The sequence below is a fragment of the Schistocerca piceifrons genome, chromosome 1, assembly GCF_021461385.2.
Source record: "Schistocerca piceifrons isolate TAMUIC-IGC-003096 chromosome 1, iqSchPice1.1, whole genome shotgun sequence".
Classification (NCBI taxonomy): Eukaryota; Metazoa; Arthropoda; class Insecta; order Orthoptera; family Acrididae; genus Schistocerca; species Schistocerca piceifrons.
Genome location: NC_060138.1, coordinates 1,179,090,718 through 1,179,117,735, shown reverse-complemented (window position 1 = coordinate 1,179,117,735; position 27,018 = coordinate 1,179,090,718). Strand labels below are relative to the sequence as shown.

Sequence of the window (27,018 nt, the reverse complement as noted above, 5' to 3'; positions counted from 1 at the left end):
ATTGTGAGGTAATGCTCACCATTTACAAGTTCGCTGAAAGAGTTATGTCACTAATGTAATGTTTCCACCTGCTACATAAGCACAAGCAGCTCTCTATAACACTCTGAAAACAGGAAGGTTTGTGATGCACATAGTGGGATGTTGTTGGAGTAGTGGCGTAATTTGGCTTTGTTGACATCTATTCGTGTATTCGGAGAGCATCCTACCGGATAAAAATATTAACCATATTTTCTTAGAATCAAAGAGTTTTCTAGAATCTGAAGTCAGGATCGCAATTTGATACGGGTTGCAACAGTTTTAGCATGAATTATTAAATCTGTCGTTGTATGACTGCTGTACAAAGTTGTCGAGCGACGCTGCTTTAGTTTCTAAGAACACCCTGCCCAGGTGGATACCATATGCATCATAAATTACTTGACTGAATTTCTTCTGTAGTGGGACTGGTGAAATTCACTAGCAAACATCCATTCGCACAGAAGTATTATTCCCGTACCATCGATTACTTTAAGTATGATCCTCTGCTGTAAATGTATGAGGCAACAACTAGACAGAATGAATTTTTTTTCTATAATGGTGAAAAGAGCACAGTGTCGTACAGTACTCTAGAAGAGAGTGCAGCAAGCAACCACCATGTGCCAACCAAATCTATTTTACTACGGTTTACCGATACCGGTAGTTTTCACACCTTTCCACGGAGGATGCCTATTTAGGTTAGTTTGTCCTTCACAAGCAACACAGTAAAATACAAATACTACGATTATTGTACTCTTATTTCAGAAGTCATTCTTATGGAAAAACACGAAAAACTGCGATTGTCAATTTTAAGAAATAACGTAAGTCTGCACATTCCGTAGGTGGGTGCTGCAACTACCAAAACTAGTAAAGGAATGAATTAAATAACTTAAGTTGCTACAGGTGTAATAATGTCGACAGTAATAATTATCTACCGCTTACACGTTTAGAGACAATTCTCGCAAGACACACAGTAGATACAAGCAACCTAGTAACCTTCATTTTCACTCCTCCTCATCTAATGCGCTGAATTACAAAAATTTATTCCTAATTCTCGTTTGTGAACTAAGCAGTTGCTTTTAAAAAAGATTCTTAAATATAAGGTTAAGAATGTAAATTCAATATTTTAAACATAGCTGCACAACAGCAACGGATTCACGTGATAAAATTTTAAACAGCCGACCAGTTGCAATGGATAAAGAAATTCTTTACCTAGGTTTCGACAAATATAAATTTGTCTTCGTCAGAGGGTAGCAATTTACATTAGTAAGGACTAATGTACCATCACCGTTTTTACAATTGTCGGCATAGATCCATGTGTCAAAAATAAAATATAGCCCTAGAATTAGGGTTTGTCACGTAAATATAAAATATTTGCAAAAACAGACATAATGTCTTATGGGATAACAGCAATCAGTGATTTTATAATGTTACTTGAAATCCGTCTTGATTGCAAATTTTTTATTCATATGACCGGTTTCGGTTCATTCAGAACCATCCTCAGATCTGATATTTCAGTTACAGGAGTAACCCGTCCAAATCCAGCAACTTTCACATGCTACGTCACATGTCACATGGACGTCCTCCTGGGTAGTCCCCGCCCGGAGTTCCGAATGGGGGACTATTTTACCTCCGGAATATTTTACTCAAGAGGGTGCCATCACCATTTAATCATACAGTAAAGCTGCATGCCCTCGGGAAAAATTACGGCTGTAGTTTCCCCTTGCTTTCAGCCGTTCGCAGTACCACAATACCGTGACCGTTTTGGTTAGTGTTACAGGGCTAGATCAGTCAATCATTCAGACTGTTGCCCCTGCAACTACTGAAAAGGCTGCTGCCCCTCTTCAGGAAACACACGTTTCTCTGGCCTCGCAACAGATATCCCTCCGTTGTGGTTGCACCTACGGCACGGCTATCTGTATCGTCCTTACTAATGTAAAATTGCTACCTTCTGAAGAAGACAAATTTATATTTGTCGAAACCTAGGTACAGAATTTCTTTATCCATTGCAACTGGTCGGCTGTTTATAATTTTATTATTGGAAGTTCACCTGTCTTCCATGTTGAGAATTCTAGATGTAGCAACGGTGATGGTATCGATCACTACATGTTACTGTGGTTACTTTTGCAGACGCGGCGAGCAGAGCTGCTTCCAGCTCATCAGAAACCACCCTCAGCGTCCTTGGCTGCGTCTTCATTGCCGCGGTGGCCACCAGGTAGCGCGCGCGGCACTGAGCATTTCCGGTACTGCGATTGGTCGGCCATGGCTGCGCGAGGGAAACCTCCGAGTGTGTAGCTCCAGAGGTGACAACTGGACTCAACTGCCGCTGACTGAGTCAGCTAAACTATAGTGACTAAACAAAAAAAAAACAAATCTGTATAGATAAAATATGTTCTAACCGTAAACAGCTGGTAAGCAGTTTGTATAGTATTTTGATGCGAAGAAAAAAATTTGGAAATAAACCTAGAAGAAAACGATAGCGAAGACAACAATTCGTTTTGTAAAATTTGTGGACGAGCGATGCAAACACAAAAATACTTTGGCTAGAGTTATACAGGAAATAACAAAATATCCAGTAATTTTTTTTAGATGCGGGCTTCCAATAGTGTGGCAATTTAGATTTTACAGACAATGACCCTGCGAAGTTTACTGCCAGTTGCAAAATTGTGTTTATAAAAGCGATGTTTTGAGATTGGGTAAGAGTTTCACTTCATTTCACTTCACGGAAGTAATCTGCAGAGGAAGAAAAGGTCTCGGAAAATGCTCAATAACAGTCTTGTCGGATAAATAATAGCGTTTAATGGATTGTCCGCTAAGATACTTACATGTATATAATTACAATGTATATTAGAGTATATATATTCGTCTTGTATATTTGACATACTAGTTACTAAGATGTATTAGACAACTGTGTTGGGTAGTAGTTCATTGTCATACTTATTTTAAAAGTATATGTTACTCCTCCTAAGGTAATACAATAAAGGCTACTCCCGTCCGGGTTTAATCCTCGTTTTTGGTGCACATGATACCTACTTGTTAATATTGTGGGTTTCAGAAAACAAAAGACAAACGGTGAACATGTTCCAATGCAACTTGTGTTGGTCTTGAATATTTCTTTTGTAATTGGCTTGTATTTAGAACTTGTGTAAATTATAAGATTCCCTAAATTTGTCAGTTCATGATAATAAAAGGTTGTAAGAATTTGAAACTGATTTTACTTAAAACTATTGCCCAATCAATTGTAGCTTTTACAGGTGACAGCAGTTTACCGTATTGCTACTCACTTACTGGCAAACAAGTTGTCAAGCACATGCAGTTCTAATATGGCTGTGATATTGAGTAGACGATTTTTTGAACAGTATTGTCTCCTATATAAGCTGTTACTTCATATATACTGACAATGAGCAGTAAAATTGTTAAATGTTCACATGTAGTGGGTTAATTACACTGATGTACCTCACGAGTTAAAATATTTACAAAAACTGATCAGCATTCTAATATACATACGTCTGGTTTTTCGAAGCATAGCATTCGACGTACTATGACTGGGCTTGACGTATACCTCTTCAGTATATTAGCACACATAATGTAATAACAAACGTATTTTACTAATCTTCAAACAAATCTTTTAGATTTAATTTGACTGTTGACTGTATAATTTATCGCTAACGTCTTCTATCATTACACTTACACTAATGATTAACAGCATCTAGAAAGAAATGAAACTTATGTGATACCAGCTGTCTGGTTACACCATACTTGTTACACATGTATAAAACTGAGGATTTACGTTTATTCGAACATCTTTGACACATACCGATGGAAGCTGACTTCCTCAAATATCACATGATAACTACTTTCCGAAAGGTGGCTGGTCTAGTAACTTAAAGATTTTGAAATACTATTAATATATCCTGATCACTACAAGCTACGTAAGAAACTTGATCTTCATAATGACAAACACGTTGACTATATACTCATGTTAAATATGGTCAGAATCTTAGAGGACGGAACCGATTACCACGTGATTTGTTTATAAACGTTTGAGCCTGCTGAAGAGATGAATTTGTCTACGCTCGCTGTAGTACCATGATAATTTATCTTGACTAAACGTACCGAATTAGCAAACTTGTTAGCAGCCTTCCAACAGTAACGCATTTAGTAACCATTACTATGCCCACATTTGACAGTACAAGTATTCATCTTCCACTAAGACAGCAAACGTCTAAAGACATGAAATGACTAACGTGGAGCCATAAGATTATCATTACACGGAAAATGAAAATACAATTTTTAGTTGTATCTTTATTTATAGACAGGTTTGTAGTTTCTTAGATGCCAATAATGACAAAATTTTTAAGAATACTATGCAAATAAGTTAAAATTCCACTTCATTAATTCGTTACTAATTTTTATGTCCGTGTTGACAAACTCTCCTTTCAGTACTGTTTTAGAGCTAGAGCCAGGAATTAGGTTGGTTCAAATGGCTCTGAGCACTATGGGACTTAACTTCTTAGGTCATGAGTCCCCTAGAACTTAGAATCACTTAAACCTAACTAACCTAAGGACATCACACACATCCATGCCCGAGGCAGGATTCGAACCTAAGACCGTAGCGGTCGCGCGGTTCCAGACTGTAGTGCCTGGAACCGCTCGTCCACCCCGGCCGGCCAGGAATTAGGAATACCACGTACTGAATCTGTGTTACAAACCCGTTAGAGGTGATTTAAGTTCATTAAGCAGTAATTTATAACCTCTCAGTTTTTTAAAGTAACTTTTTTCGTCATACAAACTGTTCTAGTGTTCAGTCTTTCATTATTGTAAACTCGAACATGCATCCGTATTAATTTCAAGGTGTTCATAAAAACTCCCTTTGCTGTAAATAGGTAAGTTGCTGTTATGTGGTGATTATACACGAATACACTCTAACGATAACGGTGAACAGTTGAACATTAAAATCGCAGTACCGTTACTTGCTGCACATCTGCATTACGAGTGTAATAGGGGAATAGGCAAAGAAATACATGATTAAATTCCTAGATAATAGTAGTGTATACAGGGTACGAAATTTAGAACAGAGAGTGGCCACATCTGGCAATAACAATGACTCTAACTCGACAGGACAATAGTTCATTAGTAGCAGTGGCAGGTAAGTGGCGGCGTGCAAGTTTTTTCTCTCCATACGACTGGACGTTTTCAGCCTGTAAGCCATTTGAAAAACATGCTGTCCTGACGAAGACTCAAATGCCCTCTGTACTGAGATAAATCAGCATAGCATGCAGAAAACGCGGTCGACGTCATGTCGTTGAAAGACAGCGTCGCAGAGACCTCTGAGATAAGCCGCACGAGCCAGGATTAACATGTCAGAAATGAGGCAGCCGCTGTAGAAATTATCCACTGTACGAACTGATGATCGCGTTCAGTACCAAATGCTATGGCAAATCAGTACGCCAGGACTCGGTCCTTAAGACGATGATGAAGCCAGTCTGGCAGCTTTCGATCTTCTGAAATACTACACAAACAGGTGAATCGCTTCTGATGCTGTATTCAGAAAAAGGGCTTGTGCTATACTTGCGTCCAGTATTGTCCTAGGCTACTCCCCCGTTGCTGCCGTGTCGAGGTATGCAGCAAGAATACTTGTTAAGATGTCAGTATGCAGTTCTCCAGACGTCGTACTGTCCAGTGTCATATATGCCTTTCGGCAAACGAGTTCATTTCCTAGCTCAAAATAAGCAATAGTGTTGTACAAACTTCCACAGCTGAGCATATAATACTTAAATGCGTTCGGCTACCAGTCGCGTGCGGCCATTGAGATCCTGTATGGCTTTGACTACGGCCTTCCGAATCTCACGATTCTATATTCGCATGACAGTCGTGGGATCGCAGGCAACACGAGAGTAGCAATTTCATGGGACAAAAAACAACTTCTCAGTAGCTCACGACTCAGCAACTGTTGGGTTCCAACATATTCTGCTAAATTCTCTATAAATCTCTCTTTATATAGAAGGTTGTGGAACCTCAGCTGTTCAGTATATAATGTTGAGTCAAAACACCTGCAGCTGCCTAATTTGCAGTTGTTGTTTTATTTGAGCAACCATTTTCAGCACTACATTAAACCATCTTTGGGCCACCTGACCGATGTGTAGATGAATCCCACCTCTGATCCAGTCAAAAAGGGGCCAGCGTTCGGCGACTGGTATCCGTAGATTTCCTATCAACACAGTGACCAAAGCGTGGGATCAAAGTGGCAGCTGTTTTAAGATGAAATTTAGGGGTATAAGTCAATGAATGCTGACCCATATTTTGGGTGGACGAGTCGTGGGATTTCACGTACGCGTCAGTCATGGGGCCTGAAGATCGTGATATGTAGCGCTGAAATTGGTTCCTCAAATAAAACAGCAACTGGAAATTAGACAACTGCCGGTGTTTTGATTCAACATTTTTCATACTGATAAACGTTTGTCCTTCTTAAATGCGGTCTTCACATAAACGGCTAACATTTAAATCGACTTTATGAAAGAAAAACCCACTGCATAATATCTTCTTATATAGTTTATTGTGGGTATAAGTTCAGATATATCTATTGGTGACTGAGGACGGTGTACTGAGCGATATTACATTGGTATATATGTCATTTGCAACTAATAGTTATATGTATTATAGGTCGCATGTTTTCAGGTTGGTTAGTAACTCCACGGTTGTGTGACAAGAGCTGGTCTCTAATGTTTATCTACCACTCGGTAGAAAATCAGGTGCTGAGATGTGGACGCGTAGATGCAGAGTGGTTACTCTACACGGACAGGCATAGCCCAATTAATGGTGCAGTTACTACCATGTAGAAAACATCTGATCGTAAAGTTTGTGATGTGTTTTTGGGAAGACTGCTGGACAAAGAGGAAATAACAACCAACACAGCTGATGTGTGCACCTATTAAGATACTGCAGAAAAAATATCTACACTTACACGCTGTACACTGAAAATAGATACCTTCACTTCGGTCTTCATTGTGCAGTTGTGCTGAAGTACTTTTCATTTGCATACACAAGCATGTAGGACACTCCATGCCAGTTTGACATTTATCTTCAATTTGTCGCGTATTTAATAAGCAAACGTGTCCGAGACAAGTACAAGAGAACGAATGACTCAGCATGTCGATAAACAAAACGACACAACGAAGGACGAAAATCAGTGATAACATACACGCCGCAATGAATTTATGTGAAACAGTCCCAATACACAGCTTTGTATCTTATAAGAGAAGAATAGCAGACGAACAACCACTGCTCCATTCGCTTTATGCCTTCACTTGGCGATATGCCAAATCACATATATGGTGGATTCCAATGGTAGTGGTGCTTAAAAGGGTAAGCTAACGTTGCCTGGTAAAATTGAATCGCCCATTCAGATACTGCTTTGAATCAAAAATCTATTGTGTAGATGGGACAAAAATATGTAATATTTGTTAAGTAGCAGCATAGTGTATTTGTTTTTCTGTTTGTGTACACATCAACATCCCCGGAAAAACACAAGCACTCTCGCAAATACGTATAACAGGTGTTGTTCAAACGTATTCTGATATCAATGCAGCAGTATATTACATCACGAGACTATAATGAGGGCTTTGTTCTTTAACCTCCTCTATCTCGCAAAATGGAAGTCACTTTAAGAATCACAAACGTTTTATTTGCAACATTTAGCTACACCTTCCAGCTACCTCCCTGTATATTCGTCATATCAATTTAGATATTTGCCGTAGCTTGGTATAAAGTTCCCAATACCATTGCCATGGAAGGCAACCGCCTATGATCTGCCACAAATCCCGACGCTGGTCAGTGACAAAGTTGTCCTCCTAGCCATAGGTTAAAGTGAGCAAAGAGATGAAAATACCAGGGAGCCAAGTCCGGTCTGTATGGTGGGTGATCAAACACTAGCCATCGGAAACACCTCGTAAACATCTTTGGTGCCATTGCAGCGTGCAGCCGAGAATGGTCATGGAAAAGGAAATACATGACAGTTACATTGTGTGGACTGCATAAAATCAGACGAAACGGCTCGAAATGCACCTTACCCTTGGTGGGAAACACAATTTCCTGATCATCTTTACGTGCTCACATTGCACCCAGAACTGAAAAGTGTGATGTGACGCGATAGAAGGTAAGACAAGTGACACTGCGCAAAGCTAAACCTGATTTATACTAAGGCTTTAATTTCGCGACATATCGCAGAAAATAAAATCGACCTCGTATTAATTATGAACAGGTTGAGCACTAATGCTGAAGCAGCGATGTTCAGCTACTTGTTTGTATTGATCTCATGTATGACCTCGAGAGGAAGAGAAGGATAAATCCAATACCTTTTCAGAAATACGTTGAAAGCGATCGATGACATAAAAGAATTATCAGACGACAGGGACCAACGTGCAGTGAAAGTTATAATGAAAGTTGTACACCAATATTCACAAAACTTAGATTTCGGGCAACGAACAAAACATATTCACCTAACTTAACTTTTTTTTTTTTTTTTTGGAGTGTTGTAGAAGTAGGCCAATGGTGCACCGAGGCAGGTATTGACCGTAAATATCATATTCTGAAAACGTGAAAATGATGTAAGAAAGTAAAGAGACTTGAAACTACATATTAACGATCTGAAAAAAAGCAATCCTCCATGCAGAAGACTGATGAGCAATGAATTAAGGTTAAAGTGATACTCTGAGTCAAATAAAACAAGCAAGGCTGAAAAACGTCGAAGTTATGACTCAAAAACACAGAAGTACTCTCCGATGAATTCCTTACGACACGGAAATTTTGTACAGCTGAATATTTGGTGATTATCAATAATTCTCAATTTCTTTACCATCTGTCGTTTTCAGGTTCGAATGTCTCGACAATACATTGTTTTTCCATTAAATAACTTTAAAATTACGTTATAATACTTTGCTTGCATCAACAGTCTTCTATGATTCTAATGCTGGATACACAGATGAAACTTCGTAGAACGCTTGAGTGCAGAAAAGCTGCACCTTAAGAAGCACAAGAGTTTTTACATTTTCGGAAACGAAGCGCCATTTAGGAGTAATAATTAAGTAGGAGAGATCGAATGATTCCTTACGAACACATAAATCTCAAAAAATCGAGTCTGATGTGTTATCTGCCAACAAATCAACTACAAGGTATGTAATGTCTGTACTCATACTGACCAAGAACAGGGTACGCAAAACTAACAGACATTGCCAAGGAAACTGCTTGACATGGGCAGGTGTGTCCTGCTGATTACCGCTGAAATTAACACCTGTCGGTGTTACTTTTTCTTTGGAAGTACAGTCTGGAAGTCACGCACTTGGGACCAAGTTGCTACCGGATCGAATGCAGTAATGTGACCGGATCCTCCAACGGGGAACCGATTTATGGTCTTGCACGAAATTTTGATTCACAGGTGCTGATTTGGGCATCGCAATGGAAAGGAGAAGACCTAATTTTCAGACAATAATTTATTATGTCAAGATCGCCACTAATTCCCGTAACCATTCACATTACTGCTTTCGGCATATTAACTTATGTCTTCAGATATGACAATAATCCAGAAACAGTTTTGTCACTGTTTGTAAACACTTGTTCCATGCATCTGAACATCACGGAAACTGATACAATATACGTCATTATAAAGAAAAAAATCTTGCTGCACATAGCAAAAGGTAGTCTCTTCTATGCGTTGGAAAGATGTACACAGGTTTGATTGATATATTTTGTTCCAATTTTTAATTATTCTCACTGTGCATGTTATTAGTGTTTATATATTATGACGAATTTACGTCTCTATTGTTGTCACATCTCAAGATGGCAGTTAATATGCTAATATCGGTTATGTGAATGTTTAAGTGGCATCTGACGATCTTTAGGTAAGAAATTATTGTCTGAATATTAACAGATTGCGTTCTTCGATTTCACACAATAACAGTTTTAAAGGATACAATTTTTAAAGGATGTCATAGACTCCTAATTCATACTGATATTTAGTTTTACAGTCGACCTTGATGATCTTTAAAATTTTTACTTAATTGTGAGACCTGGCCACGAAAAATTAAACATTCAGTGTTATACTACCCTACCTGTCATAAATATATTGGCGTGAGATCACTGGTGATGGCGTAGTAACTTAATACTAAACTGGGAACTTACTATTCCCGAAATACGTCTAGCTCCAACTATCGTTCCGCTTTCAAAATCTTCTAATTCCCGTCGTGCGGACGTAATCACGTCGGAATCCATTCCACCTCAGAACAAATTACAGCTCCGCCAAATCACTGTCCTTTTGTACCTTGTGTATGTGATACTACCACCCTCTGGATATGAGCATATCGCTATTTCGTGAGTTGCCACCTCAGTGCATATTGTTGTGTCACGTGCAACGAAGTTTCCAGGGTAGTATTCACTGCACACTTCGATGTGCACAGTGATTCGCGGATCCCAACTATTCCTTAACTTCTAGACATCAGTTTAAATCAGTGGACAAACACTTGCAACAAACACTTGCACGTATGATTGTCGGTAGGACTGACCCAGTACATAGAAAAGTTCAAACAGCAAGGGCGGTAACACCAAGTGAGCAATCGGAATTCCATTGTCAAATGCTGAGGAGAAAGCGTGCAGGTGGCAAGGGTACATAGATAGCATCTGTGAGGGGAAGGACTTGTCAGATAATGTGATTGTGGAAGAAAGAGATACGAGATCCAGTATCAGAGCCAGGATTTAAAACAGATTTAGAAGAATTGAGAACAAATAAACTAGAAGGGATAAATAACCTACCATTGGAATGCCTAAACTCACTGAGGGAAATAACAACAAAATGACTATTCTCGTTGGTGTATAGAATTTATGACACTGGCGATAAACCAAAATATTTTGGGAGAAAACATTACCCAGACAAATCCTAGGACATAAACAGCAGGTGTACATATTCCATACGAATAACGAAAAAGGTTCTACGCATACACCATTTATATTTATATACCATTTCGTTCAAACGAATTATTCACCTATGTAAATAAAAATGTAAATATTGGTATGTTCAAAATCTTAAACATCTTTGACACAATTATGCATTCGAATATTGTGTGTGCGTGTGTGTGTGTGTGTGTGTGTGTGTGTGTGTGTGTGTGTGTGTGTGTGTGTGTATGTGTGTGTGTGATATTAAGGGGAAACATAATTACCAGAAATTTCGTAAAATTCTTGACCGAATTGTTTTAAGTTATTACATAGTACTCTAATGAACATAACTAAACTCGGCCCGGAAAGGCCATGAAGGCCCAACGGTACCGACCGGCCGCCGTGTCATACCCAGACCAAAGGCATCACTGAGTCCGGATACGATGTGATCAGCACACCGCTCTCCCGGCCGTATTTCAGTTTACGAGCCCGGAGCCGCTGCTTTTCAGTCAAGTAGCTCCTCAGTTTGCCTCACGAGGGCTGAATAGCGCTCGGGAGATCGGATGGTCACCGATCCAAGTGCTAGCCCACCCCACCCCGACAGAGTTTAACTTCGGTGATCCGACGGGAACCGATGTTAGCACAGCAGCAAGGCCGTTGCCACATACCTTTAATGTATATAAAATATTGTAGAGAAACATTGTTACCAAACGCCGAAATTATTTTTATGGCTTACCGACCTATAATTACAGAACGTAAATGTGCAGTAATAATAAACAAGGCTTTAGTCAGAGTGAGGGAGGAAGGGAAGATGAACAGAGGGGTGGAAGGAAATGGAGATATAAAGGAAGTCATGCATGGAAAGAAAAGGCAGGAGAAGATGGTGAGGTAGGTGGAGGAAAAGAAGTATATACAAGGCGGGAGGAAGTGATGGACAGAGAGAGGAGAAGGTGGAGATGGATAGAGGGGAGGGAGGATAAAGTGGGCAGAGGATGTGGGAAGGAGGTGATGGCAGAAGTGGATAGGGAGAGGCAGGAGGACATGGAGAGGAATGGGGGACGAGAGGATGGGAAGAGAGAGGGGGTTGAACACTATCATTCTCAGATTGCCAGTGAAACTTTGAGATCACCTAATGTACAAATGGTTCAAATGGCTCTGAGCACTATGGGACTTAACATCTATGGTCATCCGTCCCCTAGAACTTAGAACTACTTAAACCTAACTAACCTAAGGACATCACACAACACCCAGTCATCATGAGGCAGAGAAAATCCCTGACCCCGCCGGGAATCGAACCCGGGAGCCCGGGCGTGGGAAGCGGGGACGCTACCGCACGACCACGAGCTGCGGACACCTAAAGTACACAGAATAAGGTCTTAGAAAGCAAGAAAACATACGAAAAGTATGAGAACGAATGTTGATAGCAAAAGTACTCTCCCCTGCACACCGCAAGGTGGCTTGTGCAGTTAAGTCATGGATGTTAATTTTCCGGACGTGTTATACATTTTACAACAAATACAGCTTCATTGGGCTTGTCTTGAATTTCCGGTTGTGGAGTGGAAGTCAGCAAAAAGAAGCCATCCTGCAAAAAATGTGAGCAGGCACCATAATATTCAAGTAAAACATCATAAGTCAATGACATCCGGAGTACTAGAAGTAAAAACTAAACACTACCCTCTCCCAGAAGCCCAATGAAGCTGTATTTATTGTAAAATGCATAACACGTCCGGAAAATTAACATCCACAACTATACTACACAAGCCACCTTGCGGTGTGCAGCGGAGAGTACTTCTGCTTCCAAAATTGGTTCTCATAAACGAATATTTACACATCTGTTCTTTGCTAACCGTCCATTGCCATAGCCGTTAAATGACGGAAGCAATATTCGCAGTATGTCCAATGAGTTTGAGGAGAAGTTCTTTTTTTAGTGATGACCTTGATGTTTCCTAAGGAGATATGTGTACACCTGTCAGGTATTAAAAACGAAGTCAAAGGATCGATTTCGAATCAAGTGGAGCTGATAGATCGATATGCAGACTAGAGAGAAATTAAGAGATATACACGTATTTCCATCATCCTAATAGTTTTCGACAAGTTGCAGAATTCGACCCAACACGTACACTCTTTGACATAAAACTTGACCGGAGGCTGGCCTCTGCAGAGGCTAAGACCGCGCCGATCGTGACATGGGACAAATAAACTGCCCAACTCGCTAATTCTCCAGGTCCGGCAATCTGCACAATCTGGCAAAACTGCGGACTGCGGCACTTCCTGGACGAAGCCTTGTCCCATTTTAGCGAAAACAGAGACTGTATACACCCATGGTCTAGCGGAAGCAAGCGTTTTTTTTTTTTTTTTTTTTTTTTTGTCGACGCTGACTGTGGATCGAAACCAGCTGGTGCAAAATATTTTAATAACCTCTTCCGTTTGAATACTGAAGACGTGAATTTTATGGTAGCGCAGATTCAATCTATTCACTTTCTGACACACCGATAGCAAAATTTTATCCGGTGACCATTTAGTGGCACATTTCTCGCAGACTGTCCTCTGGACGCCGTATGCCGTAAAGCTCCGGGATCCACTTGCCAGCTACCGGCGGCGGCCGTTGGGTAGCAGCGGCGCTGCGCTCCCCCGTTCTCTATCGAAAGCGCCTGCTACCGCTCATCGCCTTTGTATAATTTGAAACGCTTTATTATTATTAAATGCTGCTCCACAGAAAATTTCTACGATTTCCATTCATGCTCGGAAAACAAGAACTGAGCGTAGCCCGAAATTAATTTTATTGGCTGGGACGATATTAAACCACCTCACTACATTCGACGAATTTATAAATGCTTCACACCTCGTTTCTTTTTCTTTCAAAGTCAGTTATTTGTGCAACTTCTGGCCAATATTCGGATGTTTTCGTCAAGGCAGAGTGAGCGTCTGTAGTTTAAAGTGTATTACAGTTTTTGTTACATTCCTTGTGGTAAGCTATGCGATAACCTGTGTGAATACATCGCAATGCATGAGCTATAGCAGTGCATGAACACAGCACATTTTGAGTTCCATGTATGGATTCATGAAATATTAAGCGTTGATAGGAAGTGACAGTCATGGTCATCAGATTTAAACCAGAAAAAAGTTATCGTTTTTGACGTTTCAGAGAACGGAAAGGAATTGCTAACGCCAGTGTCAAAAACCTCTACAGTTAAATGCTATTGCAAAACTTTAGAGGGGATGAAGTATATTAATCAACATGTTCACTTCATAAACAACCTCCATGACATACTAGACCTATATGACGAACACAGCTCAAATTCGTATCGTTGACAGTCGGTTTGAATCTTTTCAGAAACTAGTTTACAGGGAAGCACCTTGGCAGTTGCAAAGCAGTCATCCGTGATATTAACATAATTTACTGATTCGAAGTTGCGCGACGATTTGTGTGTAAAGGCGTTCTTCAGATTTTGTACAAGGAATTTTCACTACCAGTTTGCAGCTCCATTAATTAAAATGGGAAATAAGAAGTTGTGCTCGGCAGCTTTCACCCAGATTGGAACTGCCGCCTCATATAGCACTAGTATCGCAATACGTAAGGGAACCACTGAGCTAACGACACACCGGCGGCAATAGGCGGCCGATAGTCACTAGACATTCACTGAGCCTCAAAATGCAACATTAAAAACACAAACATGTGTTACTTATGCTAAGAACGCCGTTCTTGGAGTCCAGAAATTAAATTTGGTGTCTCATCTTACAATGGATTATATCGTATGAGTCTTCGATGTAAAAAACGAATGCCAAGTGAATCGGGCTACACCCGGAAGTAAATGCACTATCACCATGTTGACAAATACTTGCTACGACGCCGCCAATTCTCAGCTCTCTTACGAGGCAGCTCTTCAGCGAAATGCTTGTCGTGATTGTCCGATTCGGTTCTTCAGACGGAGACGCACGCGACGTTTGGTTTTTATTATGCGTCCTCCCCTGATAGTTTCTGACGTCACGTTGTGGGCTGTGTATACATTTGACGCATTCAATAATCATTAACCCAGAATGATACAAGTTTCACCTTCCGCTGTGGAAGAAGGCTGTTGACGCCGACATTATATCAATTCAAAGTAGGGAAATCAAAAGGGATGATTTAGTGTTTCTCATTCAGCGCAAACCATGTGAAATAACTTTCCGTAACGTTCATAATCATCTCAAAATACAGACGAAGTAAAAATACATCGAAAGCTAATTTGAATTGAATATAACGTAAGATATCAAACATTTTCACCTCGATGTCGAATGTGTGCACGTGAAATCTTTTGCAGCATAGATATAGAATGTCACGATTACCACGAGAATGAAGAAATATGTTGGTAGGGATGGAACCAAGAAGAGACACAGTCAACAGATATTCGATTCTTCATGGCATTCTTTCATTTGCGATTTAAGAAGAGGTAAAGCAGGATATTACTTACGTTAACACGAAAGATAAGCCGCACATATGGATAACGACGAAGTCTGAGTCTTCATACGTTTCCTCCTTGAAAACTGTATGCTCTACTATATAGTAAGTAGCCTGATCATTGTCTCCATATATCACCCTGTTGTTTGGACCCTACACCATTAGATTCTAAATGCATGTCTCTGAATGAAGAATGAAAGTAGTTGTTCGAACCCTTCCTGCGTTGTTTCTTGTGCTTTTTTGCTTGGAATTCATGAAGCAGACCCCCCACTCGAAGGCTAGGTTTCGAAACTAGACCTTTTTTATCCACTGGCATAATTTATTCAGACGGAATTAGCACAAGGCTATCAAACAAAGCCTTCCATTCACGGTTGCAACACTCTGACCAGCAGCTGACCCAAGGGTAATTCACGGTCATGGTCCGAAATTTGCAGCTCTCTGCTACTGTGGCAAAGTCCGTACTAAATTTTCGATCCCGCAGCACCAGTTTGTCTGGTAACAATGTATTAAATCAACAGGAGTAGTTGCAGAGTAGTGCCAGTGTATCTGTCCTCCCATTGTCAACTTTATGTATGTCACTTCTCCTGTAGCGTTGATCACGAGGTGCCGAAGTTAAGGAGTGTATTCTGCATGACGTAACATTCAGTATTCCCTTCTTCCATAGCCACTCTTCATGTTCATCGATACCAAATAGGGATGTGAAAACTTTTGAGAGTGCGAGAATGACAATAATAATCGTAATAAGAACAAGCAAATAATGAGTGAAGTTCATTGCAATGCAGAACGAGAATGGTTGTGAAAATAAAAATCTATAAAAATAGGTTGATCGTTGAGTTTGCACAATGCAAACATCTTCTTAGCATTTTTTTCCTGAATTTAGATGTGGATGTTTGCAGAGAAAAAGGAAAATTCGGTATTTCTCACAATGTGAACCAGCAACTACCCTTTCCTTACAACACGCTTCAAGCAGGTCCCCAAGTAGCTACCAAGGCATTGCTGCATTCTATTCCCTGACATTGCTCTGATGACGTTTAATGCTGATAGTTCTGATTATGAAATACAAAACGTATAGCAGGTTAGTTCCTACGATCGTAATATTAAATTTGCGATGTGAAGACTATCCAGATTACTCGTCAATATAAAAAGACAATCTTATGGGAATTTAGCATGGTCCCTCGGCCACTTCCTCTTTTCCACTCGTTATAGCCCCTTTGCTGGTATTCTTACCACCAGCGTCTAGCTGTCCTTTTGGTACTCCACAGTTTTCTCCAGCTTCTGATGCCGAGTAGTTGCCATGCTCAATCATTGCAAGCACACGCACCCTACTCCCTCGATTCCACTGCGACTGCATTGCGACTGTCGCCCTTGTGACGTTACCATGCTTTTTATAAAGAGCACCATTTACTTCTCAGTGGAGAAACGAAGACTCACAAAATAAAAGAATATCTTTTTTCTGTTATCTGACACACGAAAATATAAACTTTGTTAAAGAGCTGTGTCATGAATGACCATTAAGAAAGGAACGACAATCATTAGGCAAGATATTAAACGATGCTGCTGTTCATTTTAGTCAGACCACAAATAAGCAAGGAAAGGTAAATTAACGTTTTTGTCCCACTTACAATATTCATGTAATCCATTTGACTTATTAGTTGAGTAACATGTTGAAAAAACACTGCGCCGTCTTGGCACTGCCATTCGCAGCATGTGACGTGATGAGCATTGAGCCCAGTCACGTGGTGTTTGTGTTGACGAAACAGGAACGCTGCTGCAGCCACTGTGATGTAGAAATAGCAGTCGGTCTTGACCATCATCACATCACTCGACTACCCAAAGCTGACTCCCATTCTCAAATCCAACGGAACTAATGAAATTTGCGTTACCCAACTTTTTATCATCACGAATGCACCCTTCCCATACGCTACCAGACTCGAGAGCGTTCATGAAATGAGTTTTTCGAAAAGCATATAAATCACTTCTGCATCTTGTGACGTAAAAAATGGGCATTGTTACTGCCCACAGTGTTGTATTCCAGCAGCCCCATCTTCAAAAGTGGTCGTTTGTATTTTCGAATCACTGCATAAATGATTTGATGCTCTACATCATGGCAGAGCTTTATGGTTGTCTAACGTGCGGTGTGACTGACACACGATATAACGCTTTAAGAAATCTCTAAGGTAGGAATCAATGAGAAAAGTTCGATAACATTTCAGTGTGACATCAAGGAATGGACTGAAATTAAAATTAGTGATGGCCGCAAGCGAAACGCTACCTAACGTGACCAGGTATTCTATCAATTACACGTTGGAAGTAGTTCCCATGTGAGTACACTGATGCTTTTGTATCAAAATAACATTTTGGTCTATCAGGAACTAAATTCTGCAAAAACTGGTTTAGTATCACGGCACTACATCAAACTCTCCCCACGCTGCCAATGGTCAACTTGCTCGTCTTAATAGTCTTAATATTATTTTCTTTAATTCGGTCTGGAGTGTGCTGCAAACTGAAAGGCTTGTTCAGCTGCTGGGCACTTTTATAAGCACAATTTCCTGATACCATCACGGTAAACATTACATGTAGATGTTATTTCGCTTTCCTTGGTGTATAGCCTTTAATAAAAGGGTAATTAGCAGTAGTAAAATTAAGTAAGGCTATCCAGAGGAAATGAGACGATGGTAGTCGTAGGAGTGGTTTCCCATGTGGACAGCAAAATAACTGCTGTAGCAGAAGTAAGAAGGATATGAAATGTTGTCTGGAAATAGAAACAATAGCTTAATTGAAAATCTGCTACATCCGAAAATTAATTCAAATATCAAGGCGTCTACTCCGAAGGTATTTCTCTCCTTTCCTGCTGTTATTTGATGATGTAGGTAACAGTCGGTAAGCCTGAACAGTGGTAATAAATGGGCTTTAACCATGATATAAGTCACAGACGTGGGAATATTACTCAGAGGGTTAACAATTTGGTTTCCAGCTCCTTTTAGACATGTAGGCATACAACAATATTCGGATTTCATTGTATCCCCATCCGTTCGTGAAGAATTCCTGCTAAGAAAACGTGAAATTATTTTAATCAGAGGTACGAAAATGTTCACTCTGAAGAACCAATATGGGACAAGATATTATCAACAGTATAAATATTATGGAAGGGATTTGTATGACGTCACAGTTGATAGAAACGACACAAATAGAGGTCACAGACCATGACGGGTGTTGAATGAATTGTATCTAATGGCAGTTCCACATTCGTGGTGCTATAATCTTTGCAGTTGTTCATTTTGTGTTGAGAAACCCTGAGTACCAACAGTCGCTTTCAGTGACTTGAAGTATTGTTGTGAAGCTATAACTGCGATTTTGACAATACCTACAGACTTACGTACTGGTAGTGTAAATGAACACTGATCGTTACGTCATCTCTTCCCTTGCTGACGGTAAATCGGACAATACTTATTACCTAGCTGTTAACGATCTCAGGTTGTATTAGATCATCGCTCATGACTCTGATGGCCATTGTTCAATGGAACAACACTCTCATTCTGTTCAATGTAACAACAGAAGAAACAGAGAATCTGCCCAAAGGACTTAATAAAATACACAATAAAATTCAATCCACAGTAGAACATTAAACACCAGGAGGCTGTAACTATCATGTTCTAATAATCTCAAATAAAAATCAAAAGCATAAATTTCAAATTACCACAAAGCCAACAACCACCAATGTTACCATATACAAATCCTCTTGCCATCCAGACCAACATAAGAAAGCATTCTTCAGAACAATGGTTAATTGCATGCTGAAAATCCCAATGGACACAAGTGATGGACAAAAGAAACAGAAATTATTAAATCAATTGCCTCCACCAATGGTTACAACCCTGCAATAATAGATAAGCTAATCCATACAGCAAAATTACATCAACCAACTGCTGAACAACCACCCACAAACAAGAAGACCACAGTTATAAGCTTACCTTTCCTAGGGAAGCTCTCACGAAATTGCCAACCTCTTCAACATATACAACATAAAAATAAGTTTCTTCACGAACAACAAAATACAAAATAAAATCATACACAGCACCAAAACCACTATACAACAGTATCAAGTTCAGGTGTGTAGAAGCTCATCTGCAACTCATGTCCAAGCTTCTACATTGGACAAACTGGTAGAAGCTCTACAACAAGATTTAAAGAACACATAGATGCACTTCGTCTTAACAACCTTAGTAAGTCCAGCTTTGCCTCACATCTTGCTCAACACAACCATTCTGCGAACAACTTAGAACAGAATCTCCAAATACTTCATTTTGCCAACAAGGCAAAATACTTGACCTTCTTGAAGAAATTGAAATATTTATCTACACAAATACAGCACATGACTATCTACTCAATGATCAAATTGAACTGAGAAAGAAATTTTTCCTTCAGAACTCTGAAGATCTACTAGTTCAAAACAAGTAACCACTCAACGAACGCTACACCACCACCCCAATCCTCCCCCCCCCCCTAACGACTTCCCCCCTCCTTCTCCTTACAGCCTAAATATACTGGTGTCAATGTAATGTCCTACCACTGAATAAAACCTCTACTATATTTCTAAATGTTAAAGCTCTCTACTGCTAACGTAAATCAGTAATTTTATACATATTACTTCTAGGTGGAACAAACAGAAGCTGCCTCTACGAATATTCCAGATCACTTTAATGTAAGTATGAAAATAAGTCAACATTTAAAGAACTTTTGTTCATTTTTTTATTATAAAATGTACAGCCATATAAACAGCTTTAGTCAATTACAATCACTATAACTTTTATACATATACCTTGAGCTAAAATAAACAGAATCTACTCTTGTTTAAACCCCAGATCGTGTTAACATAACAACGGAAACAAGTCAACAGTTCATCTGAAAGTGTGTTATTAATTTAAAGGTCCTAGTCATATAGACAGCTGCATCTCACTACAGATACAATAACTCTGTATCATTGATTCCTGGGTATTTATGTTAATGCCAATCATGATAAAAAAAACTGTTATAAACTGCCTGTATTATACGTAAAACGCAACTAGAAATAAGCTGTCAGATCACCTGAAGTTTGATCATTTAGTAATTTATTTATTTATTTTGTGCTCTCATGCTATCGTCAGTCTGATTAAAATATTTCCCCTTATATAGACTTTAATACATCTAAAGAAGAACAAATTAGATCCCTACGCAGAGTAGGCCTATGCCATATCTTTCTGTCAAGCTCTTTGTTAGAAGCAATAGTTGTAAAGCGCAAGGTGGATGCTGGAAAAGTCTCTCTGTCAGAGTGTAAATTAATATAGTTTGTGTGGAAGTGTGTATAGTGATATAACAACTGGACATCAAAATGGAGGCAGACAGGTGGACACTAACCGAAAAAAGCCGCCTATACTGTCGCAGTAAGTAAAAAATTTAAATTTACAGTCATATCGAGAGATAAGCTTTAGTCGTGGCGATACATTACTTGTGTGTTCGACCTTTTTTTCAAAGAGCAAGCACCTAACATTATGCTAACAATAACGATGTAACTTCCTGAAACTATCTGAAGATGAACCTGAAAATGTTTGAAAACCGGTTCATGGAATAAAACATAATTATTCAAAAAAGTGACTGGTTACAGTTTTGTGTAACCTATTTACATTTAATGTAAGTCACGGTTGTAGAATGACCGTAGTGGATAAGCATAAACTATGCCGCTTTTCACCGGAACCTTGTCCAAATATATTACACAAATTCTTTTATTTACAAAATCACCAATAACAGAACTCCAAAAAGAAAACAAGACACCTGCTAAACAATTCAAAAATTTGCTGGTAGATCTTTAAGGTAGCCCATAATTTCAAGTATTTGTCATACAATGAATTAAATGAAGGGAATAGGAATAAATCTACATGGAAGGGAAACTGGAGAAAAAACTTGACTGGCGTACTGGATAGTAATGTCAGTAATTATTTGACATAATTTCTGGACTTAATAAATATGACAGCTGTAGATGGACGATTTTCTGTTACAGAATCATGGATAACCCTCGTGTTGTGTACTGACAGGAGTTTTACGAGAAAAACTCTATGCAGTGGAATAGTAAAAAGCAAATATTAACTAACCGAATTTCTGTGCTTATAGCTTCACCCATATAGACTCTTAGGCAAGCAAAGCAGTCGCTGTACCTTTGTGGCTTTTTTTTTTTTAGAACAGAATCCACTGTAAGTGACGTATTGTATGTGTGTGAGGTTTCTCATATGAAAACAGGCATAAGCTACATTCGTACAATTCGTATATGCACAACGTCATGTCTAGCTGAATTTCCCTCCTTTTAAGATTTCCTCGAATTATCAGATGGCAGTGCGGATGTGAACAATGACTCCGAAAAATACGTCACGTATGTAGATATTATTTTCAAGTCGTTTTAATTCCCAAAGCACCTGAAAATAGAAAAAAAGTCGCGTAAAATTTTGTGCTGCCTATACAATATGGAACTGGTTCAGGTAATCGTGTTCGTTAGAACTGAGTTGTAGTTGGAAACAGATTACAGTTGTCGTAGCATCGTTTGCCACACAATTAAACCTCTTCTTGGCGAGTTCTCCTGTACTGAAACGTTCTTTGACGTGCAATTTCTGCTTTCGTTACGAGATTCTTCTCTAGCGGTGCGTTACTGTAAGTACTAAACAATTTGCTTTGTCTGGAGGTTAATGCTGTGTCTGGAGGTTAATTCTTCCGGAGAGGCATCGCAGCCCAGTTCACGTACTAGCTAGAATGACCTTTCTTGAACATTAGTGTTTGTCTTCGTTATCCAACTTCTGCCTTCTAAGGAGGGAGAGCTCGCTACACATTGGGCCATTAGCTAACAAGCAGCACGTAACAGTAGTTCTCAGAGCAACGAACAACACTATCAAGACAGTGCAAAATCAACAGTTACTGTACACAGAACCTGCAGTGGCCTAGAATTATGTTTATAGTGATTTTATGAAACTATCATCAAACGTAAGTAGTGAGAAGTGTTGGTGATAGTCATAGATTCTTTAAGAATGGTCAGATGGGAATCATCGAGGTGTAGGTAGGAAAAGTTCTGACAAAGCCAAACTATGTTCCGTCTGACGACATAAAAGTTTTCTGGGTATGGTACCGCATCATAATGTATAAAACTACTGCTGCTGAAGGAAAAAAAAAGAAGGAGAACAGCGATTCGGCCACGGTTGCATCGGCCTTCTTCTGGGTCTACTGGTGCGTTCATGCTATTGTTACTGTTCACTCAGCTTTTTAAAATTATGACGCAATGGCATGCACAGTGAAAAGTAACAATAAAATATAAGGGACACTGCATAGCTAGAACGCACCAGTAGACCCAGAGTAAGGCCGCTGCAAACGTGGCCGGAAAGTAGATTTTTTTTTTTTTTAGATTTTTGCTCTGATCAGCTTGTCACAGTAAATAATATTGTGGGGAGGTGGGGATTAATGAGCAGTGGAAACTACAGAGGGAATCTTTCACTCAGTTGATGTGTGTCTTCTGTTTCATATTTTGTGTCGGTCCTAGACTCGAACCTTAGTTTTTGGGGGAAATGGTGACCAAGAATGTCGTATGGCGTAATCAGAAAAATCATTGTGTTTAAACAACTCTAGCACCAGCACACAACCAACGATGATCAAGGTCACAAGTCGTCGATTATTAACCAGAGAGGGAAAGAGGCACAGATTTAAACTTACTTGCTCACACTGTAGGAATTAACAGTTATTAACATGGATGATGACGTATGCGGACACGACCACATACATGGTGTAACAAGAATCGAGATTCACACGACCAGATGACAACTCTTTATTGATCCACTCTGCAACCTCAGTGCTGACTGAAATCGCAATTAACGATGACGTAGTGTAAAGAACTGAACACTCAGGGATCGTTTGTTGCGGAGTTCTGTATTCAGCAATGTGCACTGAACGGTGAGTCTTTAAACACTTCGTGCCTTCATCAGCATTGTACCGATGCAGAATGTTTCCTGTCCCGCTCTACACAGCGAACAAGTCTCTGAATTTCACTTTCTGTGATGAGACACTGGACGCTGCATGATATTTGTCTCGAATAATGCTGTTTTTTCTTCCCTACATGTAGTCATTCTGTGGTGTCACCGCCAGACACCACACTTGCTAGGTGGTAGCTTTTAAATCGGCCGCGGTCCGGTAGTATACGTCGGACCCGCGTGTCGCTACTGTCAGTGATAGCAGACCAAGCGCCACCACACGGCAGGTCTAGAGAGACGTACTAGCACTCGCCCCAGTTGTACAGCCGACGTTCATAGCAATGGTTCACTGACAAATACGCTCTCGTTTGCCGAGACGATAGTTAGCATAGCCTTCAGCTACATCTGCTACGACCTAGCAAGGCGCCGTATTCAATTGATAATTAATATTATGAAGCATGTACCGTAACGAGAGATGTTCTACAATTGTGGATTAAAGTTAGGTATTCCAGCAGCTACGTACTTTTCTTTATAGCATTCATTACGTATCCTGTTTCAGACCTCACGCCAGTCAGCGTGTAATTAAACGCGTGCATTTCGGCCTCCTCTAGAAACACAGTGTTGGCGCTTCTGCCGACACTACACACTCCACGACTTTCGCAACAATACATGTGAACAGTGAATCATCTGTATCACTTCCGAAATGTTCGTTCCAGGTTCAGAGCTATAACAAGCTGCCCTGTATCGAAGTCTCTTATGTCGGTGAATTTTCCATTTTGCGGCTCATATTGTTGACATAATTATTCCATATTCGCCTCTATTCCAATGGTATACTTTTCATACCACGTCAGTTGCCCCCAACGCCATGAGATATGGCCATAATGTTTTGGCTCATCTGTGTGTGTAATGAAGACTCTGTTACCACTTCTTCCTGTAAATACTACCATCCCTTGAGATCTGGAGAAAGAGTGTTATCAAAGTGCCATTAATTAGAGCATCTGAAATCATGCTATTTTAGACAACTGCTTAATGAGATCACTGAAGCAATAACAAAAATGCACAGTTTGAACTCAGGTTCTTTGACTTGCTGTAGGCTTTCGATATTGTTTCACAAAGTTGGTTAGTATAAAATTACATGGCTGCTTGGGGAATTGTACTGAACAATATTAAACCTGTATTTAAGTCATTTGTAGACCAATAATTACAGGTACTGCAAGTAAAATGTTTGTAGATTTGTTTGTACCACCAAGCATGTGTGGCAAGAGCAAGACATTAATGCTTATTTTATTCCCTGGGAATCAAGTCAGTGTGTAGAACTGAATGCATGGATGCAAGACGTGTAGTTTATAAAGACAGGCAGACTCCGCTTACTGGTGCAGCTAATACTGTTCAGAAAATATCAGGTAGTAAAATTTGTGACGTGCTTGCAGGAGAAGTGTTGGACGCAGACGAAAAACAACAAACCCACTGCTGTGTGTACACATTAAGGTACCACATACAAAAATATCAGCATTTATACCGGTTACATCCTTCATAGATCCAGCTTTGCATCTCGTTTCCGGACTTCCTGGCTGATAAAAGACAAAGACCTTTATGTGAGGTGAAAACGTAATTTATGGGATACCCCGCTGATATGCACAAATGATTCCGTACTGAATTTTCACTATGTTGCTGTTTCTGTGCAGATTTAACCTTCCAACAGCATAAAAACTTTTGAAAAGTTAAGACACGAACCTAGAATATTTCCCATTTTTCGAGCGTTTGTTAGTCATTTGCCCGCGATAGGCAAAGGTTCCTGGTTGGAGTACGATACGGCACAATCTTTAATCCGCCAAAATGTTTTATGTGAATGTTGTATATAAGCTGGACGCTGCGTGAGATCTCTCTCGGACAATGCTGTTCCTATATTGATTGTCGCAACTCCATAATAGTAAGACATGGAGGTGCGGTGGATCAACGTTTAGTGCATTTAAGTGGCAGTTAATCTTCAGCATCAATAAATGTAATGCTGTTATGAAGCTGCAGGCAGATTGTAACTGTGTGCTGGACCGAGACTCGAACTCGGGAACTTTGCCTTTCGCTGGCAAGGCAAAGGTCCCGACTTCGACTCCCGGTCCAGCACACAGTTTTAATCTGCCAGGAAGTTTCATAACAGCGCACACTCCGCTGCAGAATGAAAATCTCATTCTGGAAGAGAGGATGGATTTTCCTGTTATGTTCTTGGGTTTAGGCAAAAGCGCCGAGGCCGAGCAGCGTTATAAGGGACTGTACACATCAACAAATCAGTAAATGAGGCAGGGTGTGTAGGTCTTGGTGCCGCATTTCTGGACAGCTGTGCATATGATGGTGAAATATGATCCAAAATCGAACGCAGGCGTTAATCAACAAAGCCGTGAGTTTTGCGAAGAAAGTGACCACCACATGGAGGTGCCTTTGTTGAGATTTCTTTTTCAGAGCAAAAGGATACAGCGTTTCATACATTATAAGCTCAGAGGGAGATGGTGAAGCCTTCTTGTGAATTACAAACATGCATTCAACCCAGTTTGGGCTTTCAACTCTTATCAGTACAAGACTTTCTGAAGACAGACATCAGTTTTTATTAGTCACATTCTGGATTAGAGGTGGTAGGGAGTCACGATTTTCCGGATTCGTGAGCTCTGAAAGAAGTACCAAAACCGCTTCAGTTTCGGATGGACTTGTTTTTAACTCTATACTTTGAGCCCACTTTGACGATGCAGACCTTTCCGCATTTACGTTCACTACAGCTGTATTCACGTTGACTTGTTTTGCACTAAAGTATAAATGGAGGTCATCAGATGATGATGTTTGATTTGTGGGGTGCTCAACTGTGCGGTTATCATCGCCCGTACAGAGTCCCAAGTTTTACACGGTCCAATGCTTTTACCTAATCCAATCTAACTACTGTCGCGAATGATAATGATGATGATGATGATGATGATGATGATGATGATGATGAAATGATGAGGACAACAGAAACACCTAGTCCCCAGCCAGAGAAAATCCCCAACCCGGGCGTGAATTGAACGCGGGACCCCATGATGGAGGTCATCAATTACATCTGTTACAGGACTTCATTATGTCGGACACGATGCTGTTGGTGAAGTATCAGATACGAGCAACACCAGTCCTCTGCACCTGGAGGGGAATTTTTGGTTGCTCAGCGAGTAAAATATTGAAGTCGTCAGTGTCAAAGGTATTGCTAAAATCTAAAAAGCAAGGCATAGTCACCTCTTGATTGTCCTTAGCTAGATCCAGATCGTCGGGTTGTACTTATTATAGCAGGCGTTATGCTGCGAAGTTTGTGGGGTCCTGATTGATATTGATTAGTAAATTGTTTGTATGGAAGAAGTACTTGGTAAGCTGTCGTAGACTGTACATTCTATAACCTTTATAAGTGTCGGAAAGGCATGAATGGGGCGGTAGTCAGAGTGTGCATCGTCTTTCTTGGGTGGTCTTGGGTAATCTGTACACAGGACGCAGGGAAAAAAGTTGATGTGGAGCTGTGGTTTAAGGTATATATTATTGTGCGTAGGTGAGTGGCCAAGAATTATCATCTGAGCAGTGACGTCATCGTATCCATTTGATGTTGACGATGCTGACAGTAACACGCTTAAGTCTACTCTTTTCACAGCTAATGTCAGTTACCTC

At 40.0% G+C, this 27,018-nt stretch overlaps 1 protein-coding gene across 1 annotated transcript in view; it reads left to right on the top strand.

The window, feature by feature from the left end:
• LOC124778994 overlaps positions 1-3,219 on the top strand; it is a 143,369-nt gene extending 140,150 nt beyond the window's left edge. The window contains exon 5 of the mRNA XM_047253679.1: positions 2,143-3,219. Within this exon, the coding sequence (XP_047109635.1) occupies positions 2,143-2,231 (89 nt within the window). The 3' untranslated portion in view covers positions 2,232-3,219. The remainder of the gene's footprint in view (positions 1-2,142) is intronic.
• The last annotated feature ends 23,799 nt before the right edge of the window (positions 3,220-27,018 follow it).